General features: G+C 37.8%; 2 protein-coding genes and 2 non-coding genes across 5 annotated transcripts; 1 reads left to right on the plus strand and 3 right to left on the minus strand.

Moving 5' to 3' along the window:
* Positions 1 to 4,161: 4,161 nt before the first annotated feature.
* On the minus strand, positions 4,162 to 4,242 carry TRNAL-CAG. The gene has a single exon. It is a non-coding gene; the product is annotated as a tRNA-Leu (tRNA).
* An 85-nt stretch (positions 4,243 to 4,327) lies between these two features.
* On the plus strand, positions 4,328 to 7,599 carry LOC103716405 (pentatricopeptide repeat-containing protein At1g74600, chloroplastic). Its single transcript, XM_008804387.4, has one exon. It carries the CDS (start codon positions 4,362 to 4,364, stop codon positions 7,041 to 7,043), a length of 2,682 nt encoding a protein of 893 aa, XP_008802609.3. The 5' UTR covers positions 4,328 to 4,361; the 3' UTR covers positions 7,044 to 7,599.
* Positions 7,600 to 7,731: 132 nt separating this feature from the next.
* On the minus strand, positions 7,732 to 10,757 carry LOC103716404 (protein FEZ-like). 2 transcript variants are annotated; one of them, XM_026808208.2, is made up of 3 exons: positions 9,959 to 10,756; positions 8,769 to 9,070; positions 7,732 to 8,678 (listed from the first exon to the last, which is right to left on the minus strand). In XM_026808208.2, exons 1-3 carry the CDS (start codon positions 10,137 to 10,139, stop codon positions 7,947 to 7,949), a joined length of 1,215 nt encoding a protein of 404 aa, XP_026664009.2. In that variant the 5' UTR covers positions 10,140 to 10,756; the 3' UTR covers positions 7,732 to 7,946. The 2 variants fall into 2 exon arrangements, with proteins under 2 accessions (XP_026664009.2, XP_038990241.1); XM_039134313.1 differs by having other exon boundaries at positions 7,732 to 9,070; positions 9,959 to 10,757.
* Positions 10,758 to 13,083: 2,326 nt separating this feature from the next.
* On the minus strand, positions 13,084 to 13,184 carry LOC113463340. Its single transcript, XR_003387442.2, has one exon. It is a non-coding gene; the product is annotated as a U6 spliceosomal RNA (small nuclear RNA).
* Positions 13,185 to 20,151: the final 6,967 nt, after the last annotated feature.

The raw sequence follows: 20,151 nt of genomic DNA on the forward strand, positions 1-20,151 counted from the left end.
ACTGTTTTATCCTGGTTAGTAGCTCGACTCTTCAACCTTACCGCCGTCCATTTTGATTTGAGAAGATATAGCTATATTTCAATTTGAGAAGATATGGCTATCTTATCCTTGGTCGTGGGATGTTGTGCGGAAGGCATCACGGATGTCAGTGCGGGAGATGCAATGTATAGAGTGACTTGTAAACTGGAGATGACCAAGCGCTGGTTGCATAGGTGAATCAGAAAGAGATGGGGAACATATTTAGAGGGGGGGGGGGGCTTGATTGAAGGAGAACAAGGGAAGCTCAAGGTGCAGTTATCCAGGCATCACTCGCTTCTTAGGCAGCAAGAGATCCTTTGGAGATAGAAATTGAGAATACAATGGATTTTGGAGGGGGACTGTAATATTAAATTCTTCCATCAATCGACGATCATCCGAAGACAGAGGAAGAGAATCAACAACATCAGAAATGATAGTGGATAGATGACAAAGGACTCTGATACTATTCGGAGGGTGCTAGAGCAGTTTTTCAAATCTAGATAGACGGGCCGTCAGGCAGCAGGGGCCCGCCTAGTGAGCCTGCACCGTTGATGAGTATTTTGGAGGAGAAAAATGTAGCATTGGTTAGCCCTATCTCAGCCGTGGAAGTCCAAGAGGCTCTCTGGTCTTTGGTTGAGGATAAGGCCCGGAAGCTGCATAGTTTTTCTCCGGTCTTTTTCAAAAGGTACTAATATATCATCATGCAGGATATGACGACGGCTGTCTAGTAGTTTTTCACAACTGCTACAATGCCTCACGACTGAAAAGCGGACCTTCATTATTCTGGTTCCGAAGAGGCAGGGCCTACGGAGCCGAGCCACTACTGACTGATTAGCCTCTACATTACTCTGTATAAAGCTATTGCAAAGATTCTGGTGCATAGGCTGAAGGGCATCTTGCTCAGACTCATTAGCCTTGAAGAGGAGGCTTTTGCTTGTGGACCAAGAATCAGTGATAATATTTGTATTACTTATGAGTTCATGTTTGACCTTCAAAGAGCTTCGGGGCGAAGAAGTTTGATAGGTATCAAGCTTAATGTAAAAAAAACCTACGACAAAATTGGCTGGAGCTTCTTAACTCACTCTTTAAAAAGCTTCGGATTGCTTTAAAAGCCACGGGCGAAGACTTTCTAATGCCTCCATGTATAGAGTTTCCTTCGGCCAATGGCCACCTTTCCGCTCGTTTTTCCATCATAACTTCGGTCAGCCTCACATATTCAATAAATCGGTGGCTCGTTTTTCAAAATAATAATAATAATAATAATAATAATAATAATAGCTTTAGTCAGCTTGTGGGGAGGTGTTAAATTAACAGACAGGAATAGTTTTTGGACTAGTACAATGTGACCCAAAATGTGACACTCCTGACGTGGTGCATCTTGATTGCTTGGGACCCGTTAGGTACAGAATCACAATGGAGGAAGCCATGTGGTGTCATCAATTTGGGTGGTCGCTGAGTCATCATTTTCTAGCTACCAGAAACTTCGATGACGCCTGGTTAGGCTTAATAAATCTTGTGTTAGAAACTAATGACAATGTTGGCACCAAGGAGGTGCCGGTTTTTGATTTTTTAGATTAGCAAGAGGGTGACAAACGACGAATAAAACCCTTTCATTAGCTCAATGAAAGTGGTTATGCTTTTTATCAAATCTTTCTCGGAAAATAAAGCAATCAGGAAGGTGCAAGACCGGCTACTTTTCAGGTGGTAATGTGTCAGGCCTGGCGAGGCTGAGAGGTGAATGGATGTGTCTAAAATTTACTGGCTAAATGATTGTTTTCACTAATTAAGAGAAGAAGAATAAGGAGGAGAAGAAACTAATATGATCCTTGGCCTGCTATAGGTGCTTGCCCAAGTTGTTTGGAGAAGAGTAGTTTGCGATTTGAATGCCATAAATCTCTATGATTGCTCGCTGTATTTGTGCTTCTCCAGAAATGGAGCTCCTGGATCTTCCAGAGATCAAATTGTTAGATTTTTGATCAAGTAATTGCAGTGTGAAGAACATGTCTCAAAACCACATGTCATCCACTTAAAAAAAAAGGAAAGAGTCACCCAGCCCTTCTAATATTTTTGAAGTAATCTGGCCAACACTCGAGTTACATGCTTAATATTAGAATCATAATATATAGCAACATAACAATGCATCTGTAACCAAAGAAAACCAGCCTTACTATTATTTTTTTAAGAAAAAAAATCTAGAAAATTAGGAACTGAAGTTTCTCAAACAAGAGTTTTTCCTCATTCTTAGTAACTCACTTCTTAGTAACAAATTTTACAAGGCCTTAGAAATATATTCCTAAAATAAGATCTCATATGATGTATAGATCACCCGATGCAACTACATGCCTCCCTGTTTCTGATTTGGCCATATCTGAAGAGTAGAGTAACAAATTTTATTCTTCGGTATCTTATAAGAAAAAAAAAGAATGTCAGAGGACTTTGGTATTTTGATTTTCCTCATCTGTTGATACAAAATTTTTGAATCAAGTCTATGGAGAACCTTTCCATCAGAAAAGTCAATGGAGAACCTTTCCATCATAAAAAGTCAATGGAGAACCCTTCCATCAAAAAAAAGTCTATGGAGAACCTTTCATTGTGTATATTAAGTGAAGAGATATGAATACATCGAAAATATTATAATTTCACTTCAATAAATTTTTTGTACTCAGAGCCCTTCATTTTTTTTAAACAGGTACACCAACTAAAGTTTAAAATCTTTTTTATTTTTGCTCATCTCCAACTTTGAAAGCCAAGATTTAATCTTCATAAAAGATGCCATTAAAAAACATATATTGAAACAAAGCTCTATTATCAAATACAACCTCACAAAAATGGAGCAAACAAAGCTCTTATTGTAGGAGGTGATGACAAAACAAGTTTTTAAGTTGAAATCAAATATTGCAATAAAGTTAGACATCTCTGCACCCTTGGTAACCTCAAGGTCTTTGAAGGAAGCTATACAAGAGTACAGGATTGGCACCCTCTCCTCCACCAGTAGTTCCCTTTCGACGAGATCTGCAAGAATCCTAATTCCTTCAGAACATGAGCCCATAATTACGTCCAGGAGACCAGCCTTTTCTCCATTGATGAATGGACCTTCAATTTGGGAGGTCATTATGGATCCCATTCTCCAGAGTGCTCAAATTTTCTACGTCTTCCTTAGTCGCCTTTCCTGCACCTTGCCATTGGACTGCATAATTGCAAAACTAAGTTGGCACTGGCTGCAACATCATTTACGTCATCAGGTACAATTATAAATTCACTAAGAAAATAGGAAAGAGATTAATTCATACATGATACCCTGTTTCAACATCAGATCGGTAACCAATATAATTCTATCATTGTATCGATATATCAGATATAGAAGTCGGTTTGGCATACTGAATATCAATTTATTTTGTACTACATATCGATACTAAATCAATACAGTAATATTTTGGGTCGTTCTATTCGGTATGATGCGGCTCACTTTTGATTAAATGTATGCCTCCGTTTCTAAGATGCAAGTAAATTGCATGAGTTTATTTTCATCAAGAAACAAAGTGAAGTGCATAGGTACATGTAATGAAGGAAGACATTAAAAGTAATGTAGTACGTACGTAGGTTCAGTCAGCTAGTAGAAAGAAATTAACTAATGGAGAAGTATGAGACCTGACGCTTGTGCATGTGACTCCACATGGGACCATTGGAATATGTTATAAGTTGATTTGGACTCTGATGTAGCTCTTCTTTTTTCTTTTCTTTTTATTTTTATTGATAACTAGCTTTCTTTTGTTAATCACTATCACTATTTGTTGATCTCTTCATTGTAAAGTTTGTGAAAAATAGTTTCATTTTTTTATTATTTAACATCTCATGATTCTTTTAACCTGCTTATTATTTTTACTAATCTATGTGCAGTTTGTTTTATTTTTTTCTTATGATTTTTTTTTTCACTGTTAAATTATTACTAGCTTGTGAATATGGGATCCCACAGAAAATTTTGATGAAAGGGCACACAATACCCAATAACAGATGAAATTAGTCAAAAGATCGCAAATCATTAGCCATATGTAAAAATCCTTAATTTTTAGAAATCAAAAGTTTGTATTTTTTAAATATTTTTTTAAAAAATAAATTATTAAAAAGAAAAGAAACTAAAAATTGTGTCAAGAATGGGATTCGAACCCATGCCCTTTCGGACCAGTACCTGAAACTGGCGCCTTAGACCAACTCGGCCATCTTGACTTATGACTCTAGTTTGGAAACCAGCATAATTATAATATTACGATATAGTTTTTTTTGTTGCGACCAACTCCTTGCGGCTCTCAAACCAATTGCATCCGCCATGCAGAGACGGACATGCAATGAAATCTCTCCGCCGTTGTGCCTCCCAATCCTCCATTCCGAACCCCCACTCTCAGCTCCTATCTTCCCTTTTCATTACAAAAAACTCACCAAATCCTCACCTTGGTTTCAGGAGAAACCTTGTTCTCATCCCTCCTGCTTATCCCACCAATGGCCATCACCAAAGACAGACTAAATCACTATCAGGAACCAAAACTACCAATTCCCACATCACAAAACCACTGCTCTTCCATTCAGACACCTCTGCTGCCAACCTCCTTGCTGACGCCCGCGGCAAGTCTGGTTCCGTGTTCGATGCGCTTCAAGTGCTCGGCGAAATCCCGAACCCAAATGTCATCTCATGGAATCTTATGATACAGAGCTACAATCAGATTTCTCGGTTTGAAGAATCTCTTAGAACTTTCGGGGACATGCGCTCGTTAGGTTTCAAGCCGAATCAGTTCACTTATGGTAACGTGCTCTCCGCTTGCGCTGCATCCCAAAACCTTGAATATGGTGAGCAGATGCACTCACTTGTCTTGAAGAATGGGTTCTTCTCTAATGGCTATGTTTGTACCGGGCTGATAGATTTGTTTTCCAAAAGTAATAGTTTTGATGCTGCTTTAAGAGTGTTCGCCGAGAATACCAGCTCGAATGTGGTTTGTTGGAATGCTATCATTGCTGGCGCAGTTCGAAATGAGGATAGTTTGATTGCCCTGGACCTTTTCGGTCAGATGGTGGATGGGTTTTGTATGCCAAATTGTTTTACTTTCTCAAGTATTTTATCTGCTTGTGCTGCGGCTGCAGAACTAGAGGTGGGTAGAGGGATACATGCATGGGTCATTAAATGTGATTCTGGAGATGACGTCTTTGTTGGAACTGCTATTGTTGATCTATATGCGAAGTGCAGTGATATGGATGCTGCAGTGAAGGAATTCTCACGCATGCCAGTTCGCAATGTGGTTTCTTGGACTGCCGTTATTTCTGGTTTTGTTCAGAAGGATGAGGCTATTGACGGTTTGATATTTTTCAAGGAAATGATACAAGCTGGTGTGGCAATAAACAAATTTACTCTAACCAGTGTTCTCCTTGCCTGTGCTAAGTCTCTGATGGCCAAAGAGACAATCCAAATCCATTGCCTGACTATAAAGAATGGGTTGTATATGGATTCCGTGGTCAAAGATTCTTTGGTCAGCACCTATGCGAAAATTGGGTATATTGAATTGTCTGAAAAAGTATTTGAGGAGACAGGTATACTGAAAAGTCCAGGTACTTGGTCAGCTATGATCTCTGGCCTTGCTCAGGACCAGGATTTTAGTAGATCAATTGAACTCTTTCAGAGGATGCTTTGTGAAGATTTAAAACCTGATAAGAAATGCAGCTCTGCTGTTCTTAGCATTGTTGACTGTATAGATTTTGGGAGACAATTACATTCTTATGTCATAAAATCTGGGTTGGTGCTTGATGTTCTTGTGGGTAGCGCACTCTTCACCATGTACTCCAAATGTGGTAGCATCAAAGATAGTTATGAATTCTTCAAACAAATGCAGGAAAAGGATAGAGTTTCATGGTCATCGATGATTTCTGGATTTGCTGGGCATGGTCATACGGATAAGGCTTTTCAGTTATTCAGGGATATGTTACTTGAAGATATCAAACCTGATGAAATGACTTTAGCTTCTGTTCTTACAGCTTTCAATGGTCACTGTGACTTGATGAAAGGGAAGGAAATTCATGGGCATGCTATTCGTGTTGGACTTGGGGCTGGTACTCTTATCAGTAATGCTCTTGTGTCAATGTATTCCAAATGCCAAACTCTAGTAGCTGCAAGAAGAGTCTTTGATGGATTTTCAAGGAAGGATGAGGTCACATGGTCATCCTTGGTCTCAGGATATGCCGCAAATGGTTATCATGATGAGGCACTATCACAGTTCCGGTATATGTTGCTTGCCGGTTTTGAAATAGACCATTTTATATGCTCATCAGTTCTTGGGGTATGTGCAAACATATCAGGGCTGGGTTTGGGCAGGCAATTACATGCCCACGCAATCAAATCAGGCATAATTTATCATCTTTCAGTAAGTAGTGCATTAGTGACAATGTACTCAAAATGTGGCAACATTTATGATTCTCGTACAGCATTTGATGACATAGAAAACCCTGATTTAGTCACATGGACAGCTATAATTGATGGATATGCTCTGCATGGAAGTGGCTTAGAATCTCTGAAAATCTTTGAGCTGATGAAGAAACAAGGAATAAAACCTGATGCTGTGACATTAGTTAGTGTTTTATCAGCCTGTAGCCATAATGGTTTACTGGAAGAAGGCTTTTGCTATTTTAATTCTATGAGCACTGATTACGGGATTGAACCAGGAGTTCATCACTATGCCTGCATGGTTGATTTACTTGGTCGAGCTGGAAGACTTAAAGAGGCTGTAAATTTCATTCACAGGATGCCAATAGAACCAAATTCTCTGGTGTGGAGCACACTGCTTGGTGCTTGCAGAGTTCATGGTGATGTCGAGCTGGGAAGGTTAGCAGCAGAGAAGGTTCTTGAGCTAGTGCCCCGTGACTCTGGGACTCATATCTCTCTGTCAAACATCTCTGCAGATAGGGGAGAGTGGGAAGAAGTTCTGAGGATTAGATGTTCAATGAAAGGAGGAGGCATAAAGAAGGAACCTGGATGGAGTATAATATGAAAGATTAAGGATTCCTTTTAGTCTCTGTGTCTGAAAAATTATACTCATCTTCCAGTTGACTGCAGCGCTTAAAATAGATATCTGTCTATCCTAGCCACTCTTTGCCGAGTTGTATATGGAAATATTTAACTTTCTGTGGAAGAGGGCAGAGTATGAATGAGACTTGCGTGCTTAAAGTTACTGGGAGCAATGGAGCAGATAGAGCAAGGAAGCTGGCATTTATATTATGATTAAAATATAACAGAGGGTTCTTTGCTGCTGAGCTAACAATATGTCAGGGATTTTGCAAATAAAGGTTTTCATGATTTACTTTCAAAGAAGAAGCGTAGAGCAATTATTTTAAATTGTGAGGTGAGATTGAAGCAACCGAATCATGCCATGATTTCATCCAAATGAAACGTCATGTGGACTTGGCACTTTAGGCCATCATCTGGGCTCAGTCATTTAATTTATGTGCTTGTTTGACAGCTCTCAATCTTTGACCATGTACCTCAAGTGGCACGGGCCTTGAACTCTATTCTTGTATTAAAGGTTGTATGAAGCCATTTATTCTACATGTGAAAGGCATCAAGATTTTTTGACAAAAAAACGAAATGAAATTATATAGTGATTGAACACTTTTGGTTAGGCTGCCGACGTGTGTCACTCTATTATCTGGTGGTATCGGCAACTGGTTATCAAAATGCAGTAATGATTATGAAAACAATATCAGTTTCAAAAGTACAAACATTGATATAATTGTTTGAAGACTTAATCTAGCCAAAGCTTTCTTTTCATCCTGTTAGCTTTGCTGTTAACAGACATGTCTTTTAAGATATACATATCACTGAATGAGATCTTGATTTTCTTCATGCTAACAGTAATGCTAACAGATGAAGGTGACTTGCTTTATGCTGCACCTAATTAGGTATAGCATCTGTTTATGGAATAACTCGTTGACATCTCAATGGGGCATTGCGGAGAATCCCATGGCATGTTGGATTTCCACTCATCAGAAAGATTTGATTGCAGATTGAAGGGAAAGTTGACAGTCTTCACAGCTCCCCACTGATTGTTGTTAACATTACATGTATTTGCAGGCTTCTTTGCAGATATGTCTTCTTCCCCACTTCCCAAGCTAGTGCTCATCTCCAATGGTAAACCAACAGTGAATCCACACTGCTGCAACTCTTCAAAATCTATGCTTGCAGAGGTTTCCTCAACATCACCAATTATTGTGGGGGATGAGTTAAAAAGCATCGAGGCCGCATCCACTGTGCACTTGGATAGCATTGACATTTCATCTGGTGAGAACATGAAGCTTGTGGGTATCTCTGCACTTGAAACGGAAAGGAGATTTGATGGTTTGCAGCTGCTCAGGTCTATGGGCTTATAGGAGGTAATATCCAAAGGAGAGTAACTCGTAGTACAGGCCTGCTGCTGAATGCTTTTGTTACAGCCAAACTGGATGGCAGACCCCACTTGAGCCATGCATGACATGTTCTCTGAAGCAAATGGAATTCCATGTGCGCTCCGAGAAACAGAGAACACATCTTGTTCATTGGTCTCAGGCAATGGAGATACCCAAGAATGAGACAGTGCTTTCTGTGCCATGGAATTAGTCTTCTGAAAGATCCTGCAAATTGCCCATGAGTCCTGTTTATGACACCAAGCAGGGTCAGCTTTTTTCAGAAAAGAAAGTATTTTTCTTTTATTTAGTAGAAGAAGATTCAATGAACTCCTTACATTGGCTGGAATATGTTTGTCCAGAGGCCTTTTGGGCATTGATGGATTCGAAGGGGAAGGCAGTCTGAACTCGTGCATCATCCAATCAGTTTTGATTCCTTTGGCAGCTCTGCCCCTGTAGAAGACGAGAGACTTCTTCAGGCCTATGCATTTGGTTCCATCTGAGGAGCAGATAGGCCTGTCTGTTCCTGTGGCCTTCCAAAATCCAGCTCCTGTCACTCTGTTCGGCCTGTCACTGTTCCTATATTTCCGGTCCCTCGGGCAGTAGAAGTACCATTCCTTCTCCCCGGTAGCTGCCAGCTCTTCTCGGTAAGAAGACATAAAACAGAGGTGTTTCAGTGGAAATAGTGTAGAAGGAAAAACCTTCCCTCCTGTCCTTCAAGAACAGGAAGGGGAAAATATGCAAAACTGACTAACAAAAGAGAATATGGAAGAGCTGTTTCTCTTTGCCACATATTATTGGTGAAGCCTATACTTAAAACCTTGAGTTATTATCTTAAAGTCTGAAAAATGGTTAGGGGTTTGGGTGTGGAGGGAGAGATGGTTTTATGATTGAGATAGTTCTTTAAACCTGTCCGAGGAAAAGAGACGCTAATACTATAATTCTGGCACCAAAACTTGACTCATGGCATGCTTCTAAAGAGGTTGCATCTAAACCACAGTGACCGGAAACAACACTGGATAAAGAGATGACATGCAACCCTACACTTACTTTGCTATTGCTAACTTCTAAACAGAGGGGAGCACATTTCTGAGGAACTGGAAAATTTTGAAAGATGAAGCCAACAAATGAGAGGATAGAAAACTTCTTGGAACTTGAGAACTGAACTTCTTAAAAAGGAAGCATCTGCAAAGTTATGAAAAACCCTAGAGAACCTTTTTCTTTTTTCCTGAGGGAGAAAAACACTAGAAACCGAAGTTGAAGACCGGTACCGATGGCAAAACAGAAACGAGAAATCTTCTACTGCTTGGTGGTTACAGCATAAGGCATGAAGAAGACATACAAGGGGGATAATATAAAAGGAAGTGGATTTAGCTGCTAGCAACCGGAAAAAAGAGCTGAAAGCAGTGGAAAACCAGAATATAATGAGAAAGAGAACGAAGAGATAATAAGATATTAAAAGGTTGGAGAAGCTTTCTTTCCACTATAAAAAAGCATTGAGGAATAGTTCAGGTAGGTGGTTGCTTACTTGGAAGATCCCATGGATCATACTTGTAGATATCCAGTTGTCTGATAAGCTCAATGGAGAGAGGTTTTTGCTGAATTTTTCTCTTCAAATAGAAACCCACTAGCTCTTCATCGGTAGGATGAAATCGAAAACCTGGCATCATCACTTCATCTCCCTTGTCCATATCACTTCTCTCATCCATAACTCTTCAGCCTCCTCTTTGATCACAGTAAGATGGTAGCAAACACCAGGAGAAGAAGAGAGATGCTACAGACGTTTTGCTAACTCTTCAAACAGAAGCACTCAAGGGTCCTAAGTGGAAACCTCAAGAACCACTAATGGAAACCTCAAGAACTACAAACAATAAGAAAAGCTGTGTCTATGAAGAACTGTGTCATGAACTGCATGAAAAGTTCCTGTGCTTCTGAAAAGTTTCTCTATGAATGTCTGGCTTATCTTTTGGGCGCTCGGCGTTGGTGGAGGAAGAAGCTTAACCAGTGCTGCTATAAACATAATCCAGCTGCTTATAAAGAAAACCAAGAAGCCCGAGTCAGAACAATATTTTTGTTATTTTGAATAAAAGTCTCTTTCACTCCCTCCGTCAATCCATTAGACTAGTTTAATCCAGAGGAAGGGGATCTCGAAAAGGACTGAGAATTTTGCAGCATATGGGCATAATCAATCCATTTTCTTTTCAGACTTATAATATTAAATTCATATAGTTCATATCATCTTTTAAGCAAATCAAGAGAAGTCTAGCTTCTAGGCAGGTCCATTTTGATAGTCTTGGTTTTATTATTTTTGTGTGCATGGGAGCTGAACGCTTCCCAACACATTAGAAAGCTTCAAGTAGTTATATATATATTTCAATCCCAAGAGTCTGAAAAATTCTTCTGATATCCCCTTTTCTATATGGATCTCTATATATTCCTGTGTCTTCCCTGATCCAAAAATCCCATGCCATAACAATTTTTATTCCCTTTCAGATACATACCCTCTGCTTGTCAATGTATATTTTGGGATCTTATGGAGATACTTTCACTATTAATTTTTTTTTAATCAATACTGGAGGTGAAATTCATGACATAATGACTAATTTGCCCCTGGGATTTTGGTGTCATGCGGGCGTCTACAGCACGGCCGCAGGTTCAGTTTGGGAACAATTTGGCCGGCAAAGTCTCAGAACTCCAACTGTTCTTAAAAGTTCAAGGAGGACGATGAAAAAACAATATAAATAATTTCTGTAAACTCTCTTTTTTTAATAAAGATTGGATGGCTTTGCCTCTCTCTTCATCAAAAAAAAATAATAAATTAAAAAAATTCAAAAATAAAGACCACAAGGTTATTAATATTATGTATTAATTTCCATAATAACAAGCATGAAAGAAGCCAGCAAAATAGATTCCAGGAAAAACTCTACCAACAGCAACAGCAAATCACATCACTAGTTTGTATTCTATGGTATTTATTCCACGAGCTATGGATAATTTTTTAGTAATTTGTAAACTTCTATGGATATTTTTTTTTTTTGGGAAGCCTGATAGATACATTTCGAGTTTGTTGCAAAAGCAAAGCACTTCAATAATCAGCAATGAGGGATGGAAACTGATCAGGATAGTTTAAGGACAAAGCGTCCTCAAAATTCATGAATAAAGTAAGAATATTTAATAATTTGGAGAATACTTTTGCTATGAGTCGTAGCTCTTTGAAGCCAAGAGGTTGATGTCAAGAGGATTAATTTCCAAAATATCTAGAATACCGTTAGAATAGTGACAGCCCAGCTGTCTGAGCTTGATTGACGAGGTGTGAGGGGATGGATGGTGATTTCCCCTGTAGCCATCACCCTGGCGTCCAATTTACTGCTATTGGCTTCAGAAACTTTGTTCGTTAACTAACGGTGTTTTTGAGAATGACATATTTGATTGCATATGTGCGTCGCAAATGAGTCTTGGTTTATATGTGTGGATAGGTAGGGGAACCCCTTTGGTTGGCAATCAAGATATGTATTTAAAAAATGTAGGATTTATCCAACTTGGTCCGCAGCTTTCTTCCAACAAAGAATTTTAGAATGGCAGCAATACATTTCTTAGGGTCTAAAAAAATGGCCAAGGCAGTCATTGGAACAACCATATCATGCCTTGAATGATGACGTGCGTACAGCATCATCTCAGCATTGAGCCATTGATTCATGGTATTCATCTATGTATCCTAAAAAAGGCTTAAGTCCTGTTTGACAGAGTCTTTGGTGGGCCTGAAAGCACTTTCTGACCCACCAAAAATACTTTTAGATGAAATAGGGGTGTTGGTAAAAAAATCGAGAACCAGAAAGCTAAAACAGCTTCCTGGGAGAAGCTTCAAAATGGAGCTTATATGGAAAAGCACTTTTAGTTGGTTTGATTTATAATTTTTTTGACCAAAATACCCATAATAAAATATTATAATTACAGAAAATATCATTTTATATATATTAACATATAATGATATTAATTATAATATTTTATATCTTTATTATTGTATTATACTATAAATATAATATTATATTACATTATATCATAATAAATTGATATGTTATGTTATATAATATCAAATTATGTTATATTATTATGCTATAGTATACAATATTATATTACTATATTATAATAATATTATATTACATTACAGTAACATTATCCTATATTATATATTTATGTATTAATATATTATATTTTATTATGCTCTATTGTGTAATACTACGTAATATCCTTTATCGTCATTTTGTCATACCAAAGTACTTTCTCAGTTTGTTTATCAAATACATATTAAAGTTCCATAACACTTTAGAAATACAGTTATCAAACAACAAATAATATTTTATAAAAGTTTTACTTCAAAAAGCTCTACTGCCAATAGCTCTGCCAAATAGGACCTTACTTTGAGTTTAATATAGAATTTAAGGTGGCCAACTACTAAATGACTTTTTTTTCATAGTTTATTTTATTTGTTTGAGATGGATGTAACGAGCCACCCTAGTGAACACATATCCATGGAATCAGCTAACAATATGTCATCAAGCTGCAATAGGGTTGAGTAGCAGTCTCGAAAAATGCTATCAGAATGATTAGGCACATAAGAAGCAACCTAATTACTAAATTCTCTATAGATGTGGATAAAATTTGAACCATTTCTATTATATACATGCCATCCCTTCACAGGGCCATGATAATCTTCTTTGAATCATTCTAATTTTATCAGATGCCTCTACAAAGACCTTTCTTTTCTGAATGCAAACAAAAAAAAAAATACTAAATAACATTGCATAATTTAATAGAATGTTGCTCGTATCCTTCTTATCATAGAATTCTTTTTTCTGTGAATATCATTTAAGCTCCTTCAGAAGGTTAAGCCAGTCGGTAAATTTAAACAACTAACTAATGCTCCACATGACTTATATGTGAGCTATTGAGACTAAAAAATGCCAATAGGCAAACCGACTTGCAGATTTGCCTTCTAGGGTTTCATGATAGTTCCTTTCTTGCCTAAAATATTTCTAGCTAAGAATACTATAGTGGCCGTTCTTAAAGGATTTGACATCAAATTTACAATTCGTTGTGTAAATATAGTAGATATTTTTAATATGAACGGCGATCCGATTTGCCATCATTCAGCATACTAAATAGTTCACTTACCAGTCTTGTTACACTATTAACTCTAAGCATATGTGCTTATGCCATGCTATTTGTCTAGTCCAATAGACTTCACATTGGACAACTAGGGTATTTTGGGGCCATAAAAGTTGGACAAGTGCACTTTGGTCATTAGCAAAAATATAGGTATTGATAGGAAGAGAAGCTTAGGTGATTGTGTGTGTGTGTGTGTGTGTGTGTGTGTTTTTTGGTATGCTGACTTAATCAAAGTTATGGGCATCTGAGCAAAATTCAGAGGAAAGAGGGGGCTGAGAAGGACCCACATCTCATTATTTAAAGCAGTTTCCATGACCAAAGTTTGCTAACCATGTCTGCCAGACTGCGAACAGGTGCAGAACCATCTAATTAATGTGAGGAGGATAGTTTGGGGGGTCACATAGCCCCTTTGGGACCCCAAGTCTCTATTGAACCCTTCTACTCTTTTCCTTGACCTTGGGTTGCACCCCGAACCCAACCCAAGCGAGCAACCCAAGATGAAAAATGGGTCAAACCCTTCAAACCCAAGCTTCTCCTTCCTTGGTAGGTGAACACGAATCCCGCTCAAAGACGCCATGTTTCCAATGCAGCAACTCCACATTTATTTCTTTTTACTTTGTGTTTGATCCCTTGATTAGTTTATTATTAGTTCTAATTTAGTTTCCCGATAAATGAATTGTTTAAATCCGGATTAGAATTTTAAAAAACTAGGACATACAATTTAGGACCAGACGTTGTCGTTTGCATTGACTCATGAAATGTTATTGGAAACCTCGGCAGGTTACACGTACTATAATTTCATGTGGGCTTCACAAAATACATAGTAATAGTTTTTTTTTTATTTTGAGAAATGTAATGACCTTTTGCTTGTGGAATTTTTTTTTTTTTTTTGGGGGGGGGGGGGGGTGCAAGAGTTTTGTCATCTGTTCAAAGTGTACCTTCTTGCTGAACTTAAATGAAACAAGCTATTGCTTGAATGGATATTGTAATTTTAGGTAGTTGCCAGACTAGTTACACCAAAATTGTCTTCCCTTTTATCAAAGTTGAGCAAAAGTAACAAATAATTATGGCAGACCTAGTGTTAGTTTAAGAAGAGAAATAGAGAAAGCACCTGAATATTTTCTTACTTCTTGTGCAAGAGAGTCACCTAGTCATGACTCATGAGCTTGAACATATTGGATAATTTAGCTGTATAGTTTTTTTACTAGATAGAAAACTTACATCTAAAGGGTTCGGAAGTACATTGGAAATGAATTTATTATACTGATTTAGGTTAGCATGCAATTGCCTTTTTTGCCCTCTGCTGGAAAGTTGTAGGAGTTCAAATTGCCTCCTGGTAATGTGTTAAATGAGCAACATAGTTAGTGATGCTATAAATTTTTTTTTATTTGTTAAAGATGCCAAGGAGCCATTACTTGGTGCATGGTAAAGAACTGGGCCAGCATGGATCTAAGCCTTGGGATAGCCATTTTGTGCAAAAAAAAAGCTAAATATTTTGTCGGTCCCCATTTTGCCTCTCCATGAAACATATTTATTTGATATATTAATTGGATAATGGCAGCCCAACTTCAAATTATTTGTTTCAATTTCGAAAAATGAACTTTTAGTGTGAAACGTCTCAAGCATCACCAGTGTGTGATGCTTCTCGATTGGCTTCTAAATAGATATATGACTCACAACAAGCCATTTTCTCTTTCCAAACAAAAAACTTGCTTCTTATCATAATGGTAATCTTATATTAGGGGAAAATTATTTGCAAAGTTATAGTTGATTGAAGAAGCTTTCCATGGGAAAACGATATCATTAGATATTACTATACACTAAATGTGATACTTGAGAAATGGATGGCATATGACTGTATGCATATGGTTCTGCAATATGGGCATTGGGGCACTGCAATGTGCGCATGAAAGTTTTCAGTCTATGAATTCTTTTGTACTTTCCATCTACTTGGAGTTGTGAATTGTGATGGTGAAGTTTCCAACTTTCAGTACTTAATGCGAGCAAAAACAGACAAGTCTCTGATGCAGGAACCAAATTTCACTATCTTCTAGCAACTGTATTGGGAAAGAAAATATATTCATAATTTTATAGTTCCTCTTATGTCTCGTTAACTCCCCTGAACGCCAAGACTTAATGCATGAATGCTTCCAATTCACTCAAGCTTATCCCTTGGGTCGATTTAAAAACCAGCACCACGTATTATTAAATGATAGTTCTATATGAATTATGAAACCTCGTTGCCATCTTATCACTTCCATGATAACCTACAAACCAAAGCATTGTTTCAATTGAATATAAACACAGATAAGGGGTTGAAAAGGCATCTTTTATGATTATAAAATACTACTAAATATTAAGATTTTTTTTTTTTTGAGATATATGAATGAGAACGATGATAAAGATGGGGCCTGAACTCAGTTAACTGCAAAAACAAACAAAAAAAAAATAAAAACTCTAAGCTTGATTAGATATATATATGGATTTATATATATGCTGCCGAGTATATTAATTAAAAGATACTGGAGATGAACAGCCACGTAGCCGCCATTTTGGAGCATGGACTTTGCTCTCCTAACATAATTAGTTGGGAAACTAGCCGTTCTGCTGATGAGAAGTTAAACTTCATTGGAACAAATGGTTCCAAAATTTAATTCAAAAGCGACATCTGCTTCTTGTTAGCTAGCTAGTCAGCCTGTGGGTATCTTATCTCCTTAGTATTTTTTCCTTTTTTTTTAATAAGCCCATTTGGAACATAAGAATTAAAAATAATAATAATAAATCAAAAGAGTTTTATTGCTTATACATCTTTGAATTCTGTCATTTTTACACAGAGACACCACTCTCCATATTTGCATGTCAACCCATGTCATTGCATGATTTCACACAATTCCACTGCAAATTGCCAAGGAGGAGAACAGAAGCCAAATAGTTCAGTTGCCCCTTGGTTTAACTTTTGACCCAACGTTGGACAGGTTTCTTATAGGATGACAAAAGAAGAGCACAATATGCACACTTCTACAATTTTGCATGATTAGTATGCTGATATCAAATTTCGAATTTACATATGGTCTGAAAATTCTCAAGAGCACATTTGCAAAATTCCCTCATTAAAAGGAGAGATGGGATGATCTGGATAACATTCCAAGATGGTAGCCCAAGTCTTATTTTTTTTAAGGCACAAATAACAATCTATAGACCTTGGAGACTCAGAACGAAAAGGAAAAGAAGCATATATTAACTGGTTTTCAAAGCCATCCAGATCGCTAGTCAATTTTCAGAAAATGAACAGTGACGACACCTCAAGGAATTGAACGTTTTGTAAGAATATTTTACAATCAGATGATATAACATTGCTCCACATCAAATGTTGATAAGGCTAACGCAGGTGATTGTAATGGTTCAGTGCCTCTCATCTTCATACTTACCATGGCGGTACACGCAACAGCTGCGCTAGATGATAAGCTTTGGTTCTTATGTGGATGATACTCATGATAGCATTTTATTAATGAACTTTAAAAGTGCGAGCTATGACAACCACCTTAACTTTCATAATAAGAATACATGCATTTCTCCCTTTAAAATTTGCAGTCTTCCAGCAGTTATTTTCAGCTGGCGATGAAAACCATAAGCAGTTTATTATAGGCACTGATAGGACCATGAGGCCAAATGCAACACATCCTTCCTTAGAACACACACAACCAAAATGACTTAAAGTAATGGAACCAGAGAACATAAAGAAGGATGTGACTTTCTTGAGGTTGAAAAGTTGCCAATTGGTTTATGCCAGTGATGCAATGTGGATAGGATAAGCCTGTATAACTTATTTGTGATATCTAAAGCAATCATCTTATCCCAAAAGAGACAACCATGCATCAAGGTCAAATGCCAGGTAGGCACAAGCCATCTGCGAAATAACTTCTTCCAATGTAATTTCCAATGAAAAATTGATGCCTTGCTACTCTGTCGAATGATTTCACCAGTGTCATTCCCAATGATAAATCTATGCTTGAATGACAGCAGGTAAGAGGCCATGATCGAACCATATGACGTTAGAATAGTCATATTTGTGGAGACCAACTTTAATAATCATTCAGGGAACAAAGTGCAGCATCAATGTTTATTACGTTTAGGCTTTAGACTATCAGAAATACCTAACGGAGATGCTTGAAAGTGCTTATTTCTTAATATCAAGGGTCAGACACAGAAGAAACGCTCTTTTAGTTGCAACAATATTGCGAGTGCAGCCAACCCATGTTTCACGTTCAGCAGATTCCAATCTCCAAAGCCCAACTGCAGTTGCACTTCAGCCTATCAACTCATCAAACTGGTAGAGTAATTTATCAGTGTCTTCAATCAGTCCAGACCGCTTGCAGCAAGCACACATAGCTCAACCACCTGCACTTCGATTCCAGTGCCCAAATCTTAAGCCTGGGCCTCTTGCAGTACTCGCACAGCGGATCTACTAGTTGCATTTCAACCCATTAGCTCATCAGACACAGGAACTACATTTTATCAGTGGCTTTGATTGCTTGTTCCATAATTTCTATATAAGTCTTCTTTAATTATGAAAGGTTAGAGATGGCAACGAAGGAGGTATGAGTTGGATAGGTCATTACCCTCACCCGCCTTGCAACTAGGAACTATATATCCATACCTGTCTCAGGCGGGACATGGCGAATAAATTTGTAAAAATATTTTTTACATACAAATTAAATAAATTAAAATAATAATAAAGTAAATCTGGGTACCTCATATAATATTAAAACAAAATAAGTATACAAAACAAAATATAACAAAGCAATTTTTTTCTTAATCTAAGAAAAATAATTGACTAAAAAAAGAAAAACGAACATCAAAGCATATATCTTATAGCCTTTGACATGATTAATCTTTCTTATGATCAATCACAATGCTTTCTTCTCTATTATCATTATAATCATCATAATCATTAAGGCTTATATATAATTTGGTAAAGTTCTGAACAGGAATTGCCATTATCCATATGAACTCCGGACCTGTTGTAGCCTTGTAGGTTTTAGAATGAAGGCCCGACCCGTCGCGCAGCGGGACATCCAAGGCCTCCATCATTGAGAAACTCATGCAATAGTGCGGTTGAGAAACCCTTGCAGCGTTGGCATTCAACATAATGTCATCTGCTCTTGCTATTATACTGATACTGGAGAGCCTGTCAAGAAGCTTCCTCGTATCATTATCAGGCTTCCAAGTTGGGGGTTGTGTTATCTTAATTTGCCAACAAGATTGTCTTTTGCTCCATTGCGAATTTACTGAAGCTACCTTCTTTTTCCTGCAACACTGATATAAGTCAGAGAAAGTGTGGCAAAGCAGTCAACCATCTAAGCAGCTATCTTCATAGAAATTGATCTCTCTACCGTTACCCAACTTGAATTTGACACTGTTGCATAATGGTTGAAGAGCGCATTTGTTATATTCTTCCATATATATGGCATTCTTTTATGCAGCAGCTTCCAAGGGACACTGGGCTTTGGTTTTCTTGTGCTAAGCAAAGGTAATAATGATCCTCCTAAGAGCCTTTTTCCTGGTGATGGACCCCCAGCCCCAGTTAGCTAATAAGGATTGGTGTCTAGGTCTCTGATCCATGAACTGCCCTCTTCTTTGCTTTGCAAGCTTGTTTCCATTTTACCAAGCATTTGAGGCCTTTTATAGATCCTCCACCTGATCATAAACATGCTCTTCTATACCGAACTATCTTCTTCATTACCCAGGCTGGTCGCTTGTATATTAAGATCGAATATTGAGAAAGAGTCATAAGCAATAAATTAATGGAGAACTCAGTTTGCCATATTGCCAATCTCCTCTTTATTCTTGAAGCCAGTGGGATCCATTCATTTTTGCTCGGTTGTCCTGAGGAGAGTGGAGAGGCAATTCTTATGATTTGCAAGTCAACCAGTAGGAACACAATGCTGCCTTCAATCTGTCTCCTCCCAAGTAAGTCAGGGTTAACTTTTGAAAGTTTCCCGAGACTAACTCGAAGCTATATAGGATTAGTTTAGGATTAGGGTGTCTCGCTGATATCTTTATCTAATGATGAAAATATTCTCGAATGCCCACCGACGACGATCCTGTGCACCAAGATATGACCAAGTATCAATACCTCCTCCTTCAAGCGAGCGGAAGATGGCAGGCTTAGGATTTGCCATCTTGGTTTGCTTTAATCCTACCACACTGCAGCCAGAGCTAACGATGGAGCTTCACACTATTCTTCATTTAACTGGATTGCCCAAAGCTCTTCCATGTTAATATAGATATTTCAGCCAAAGATAAACAAACCTCGTTACATCCATTCCTCGGTCTAATGCCCGAGATTCCATATTTATCTCTGGGACATTTTCCTCACACCTTAGCAACACATCATTACAAACAGCCCTATTTATTTATAAAAAAAACAAAAACAAATAGAATATGCCTATATTTGGAGATACTACTCAAATTTCGACATCCCCAAACAAAACGGAGACATGAATGTGGTTAAGTCCCCAACCAAAACTAATATTAACTACCTGAAATTGGAGC

Source organism: Phoenix dactylifera, chromosome 15 (assembly GCF_009389715.1).
Source record: "Phoenix dactylifera cultivar Barhee BC4 chromosome 15, palm_55x_up_171113_PBpolish2nd_filt_p, whole genome shotgun sequence".
In the NCBI taxonomy this organism is placed as follows: Eukaryota; Viridiplantae; Streptophyta; class Magnoliopsida; order Arecales; family Arecaceae; genus Phoenix; species Phoenix dactylifera.

Bases quoted from the DNA above. Each gene is read 5' to 3' on its own strand.
- LOC103716405 (XM_008804387.4), top strand. From the start codon at position 4,362: ATGAAATCTCTCCGCCGTTGTGCCTCCCAATCCTCCATTCCGAACCCC.
- LOC103716404 (XM_039134313.1), bottom strand. From the start codon at position 10,139: ATGGATGAGAGAAGTGATATGGACAAGGGAGATGAAGTGATGATGCCA. The intron at 9,071-9,958 runs GTAAGCAACCAC...CTTACCGAGAAG, and splicing joins TGATCCATGGGATCTTCCAA to AGCTGGCAGCTACCGGGGAG.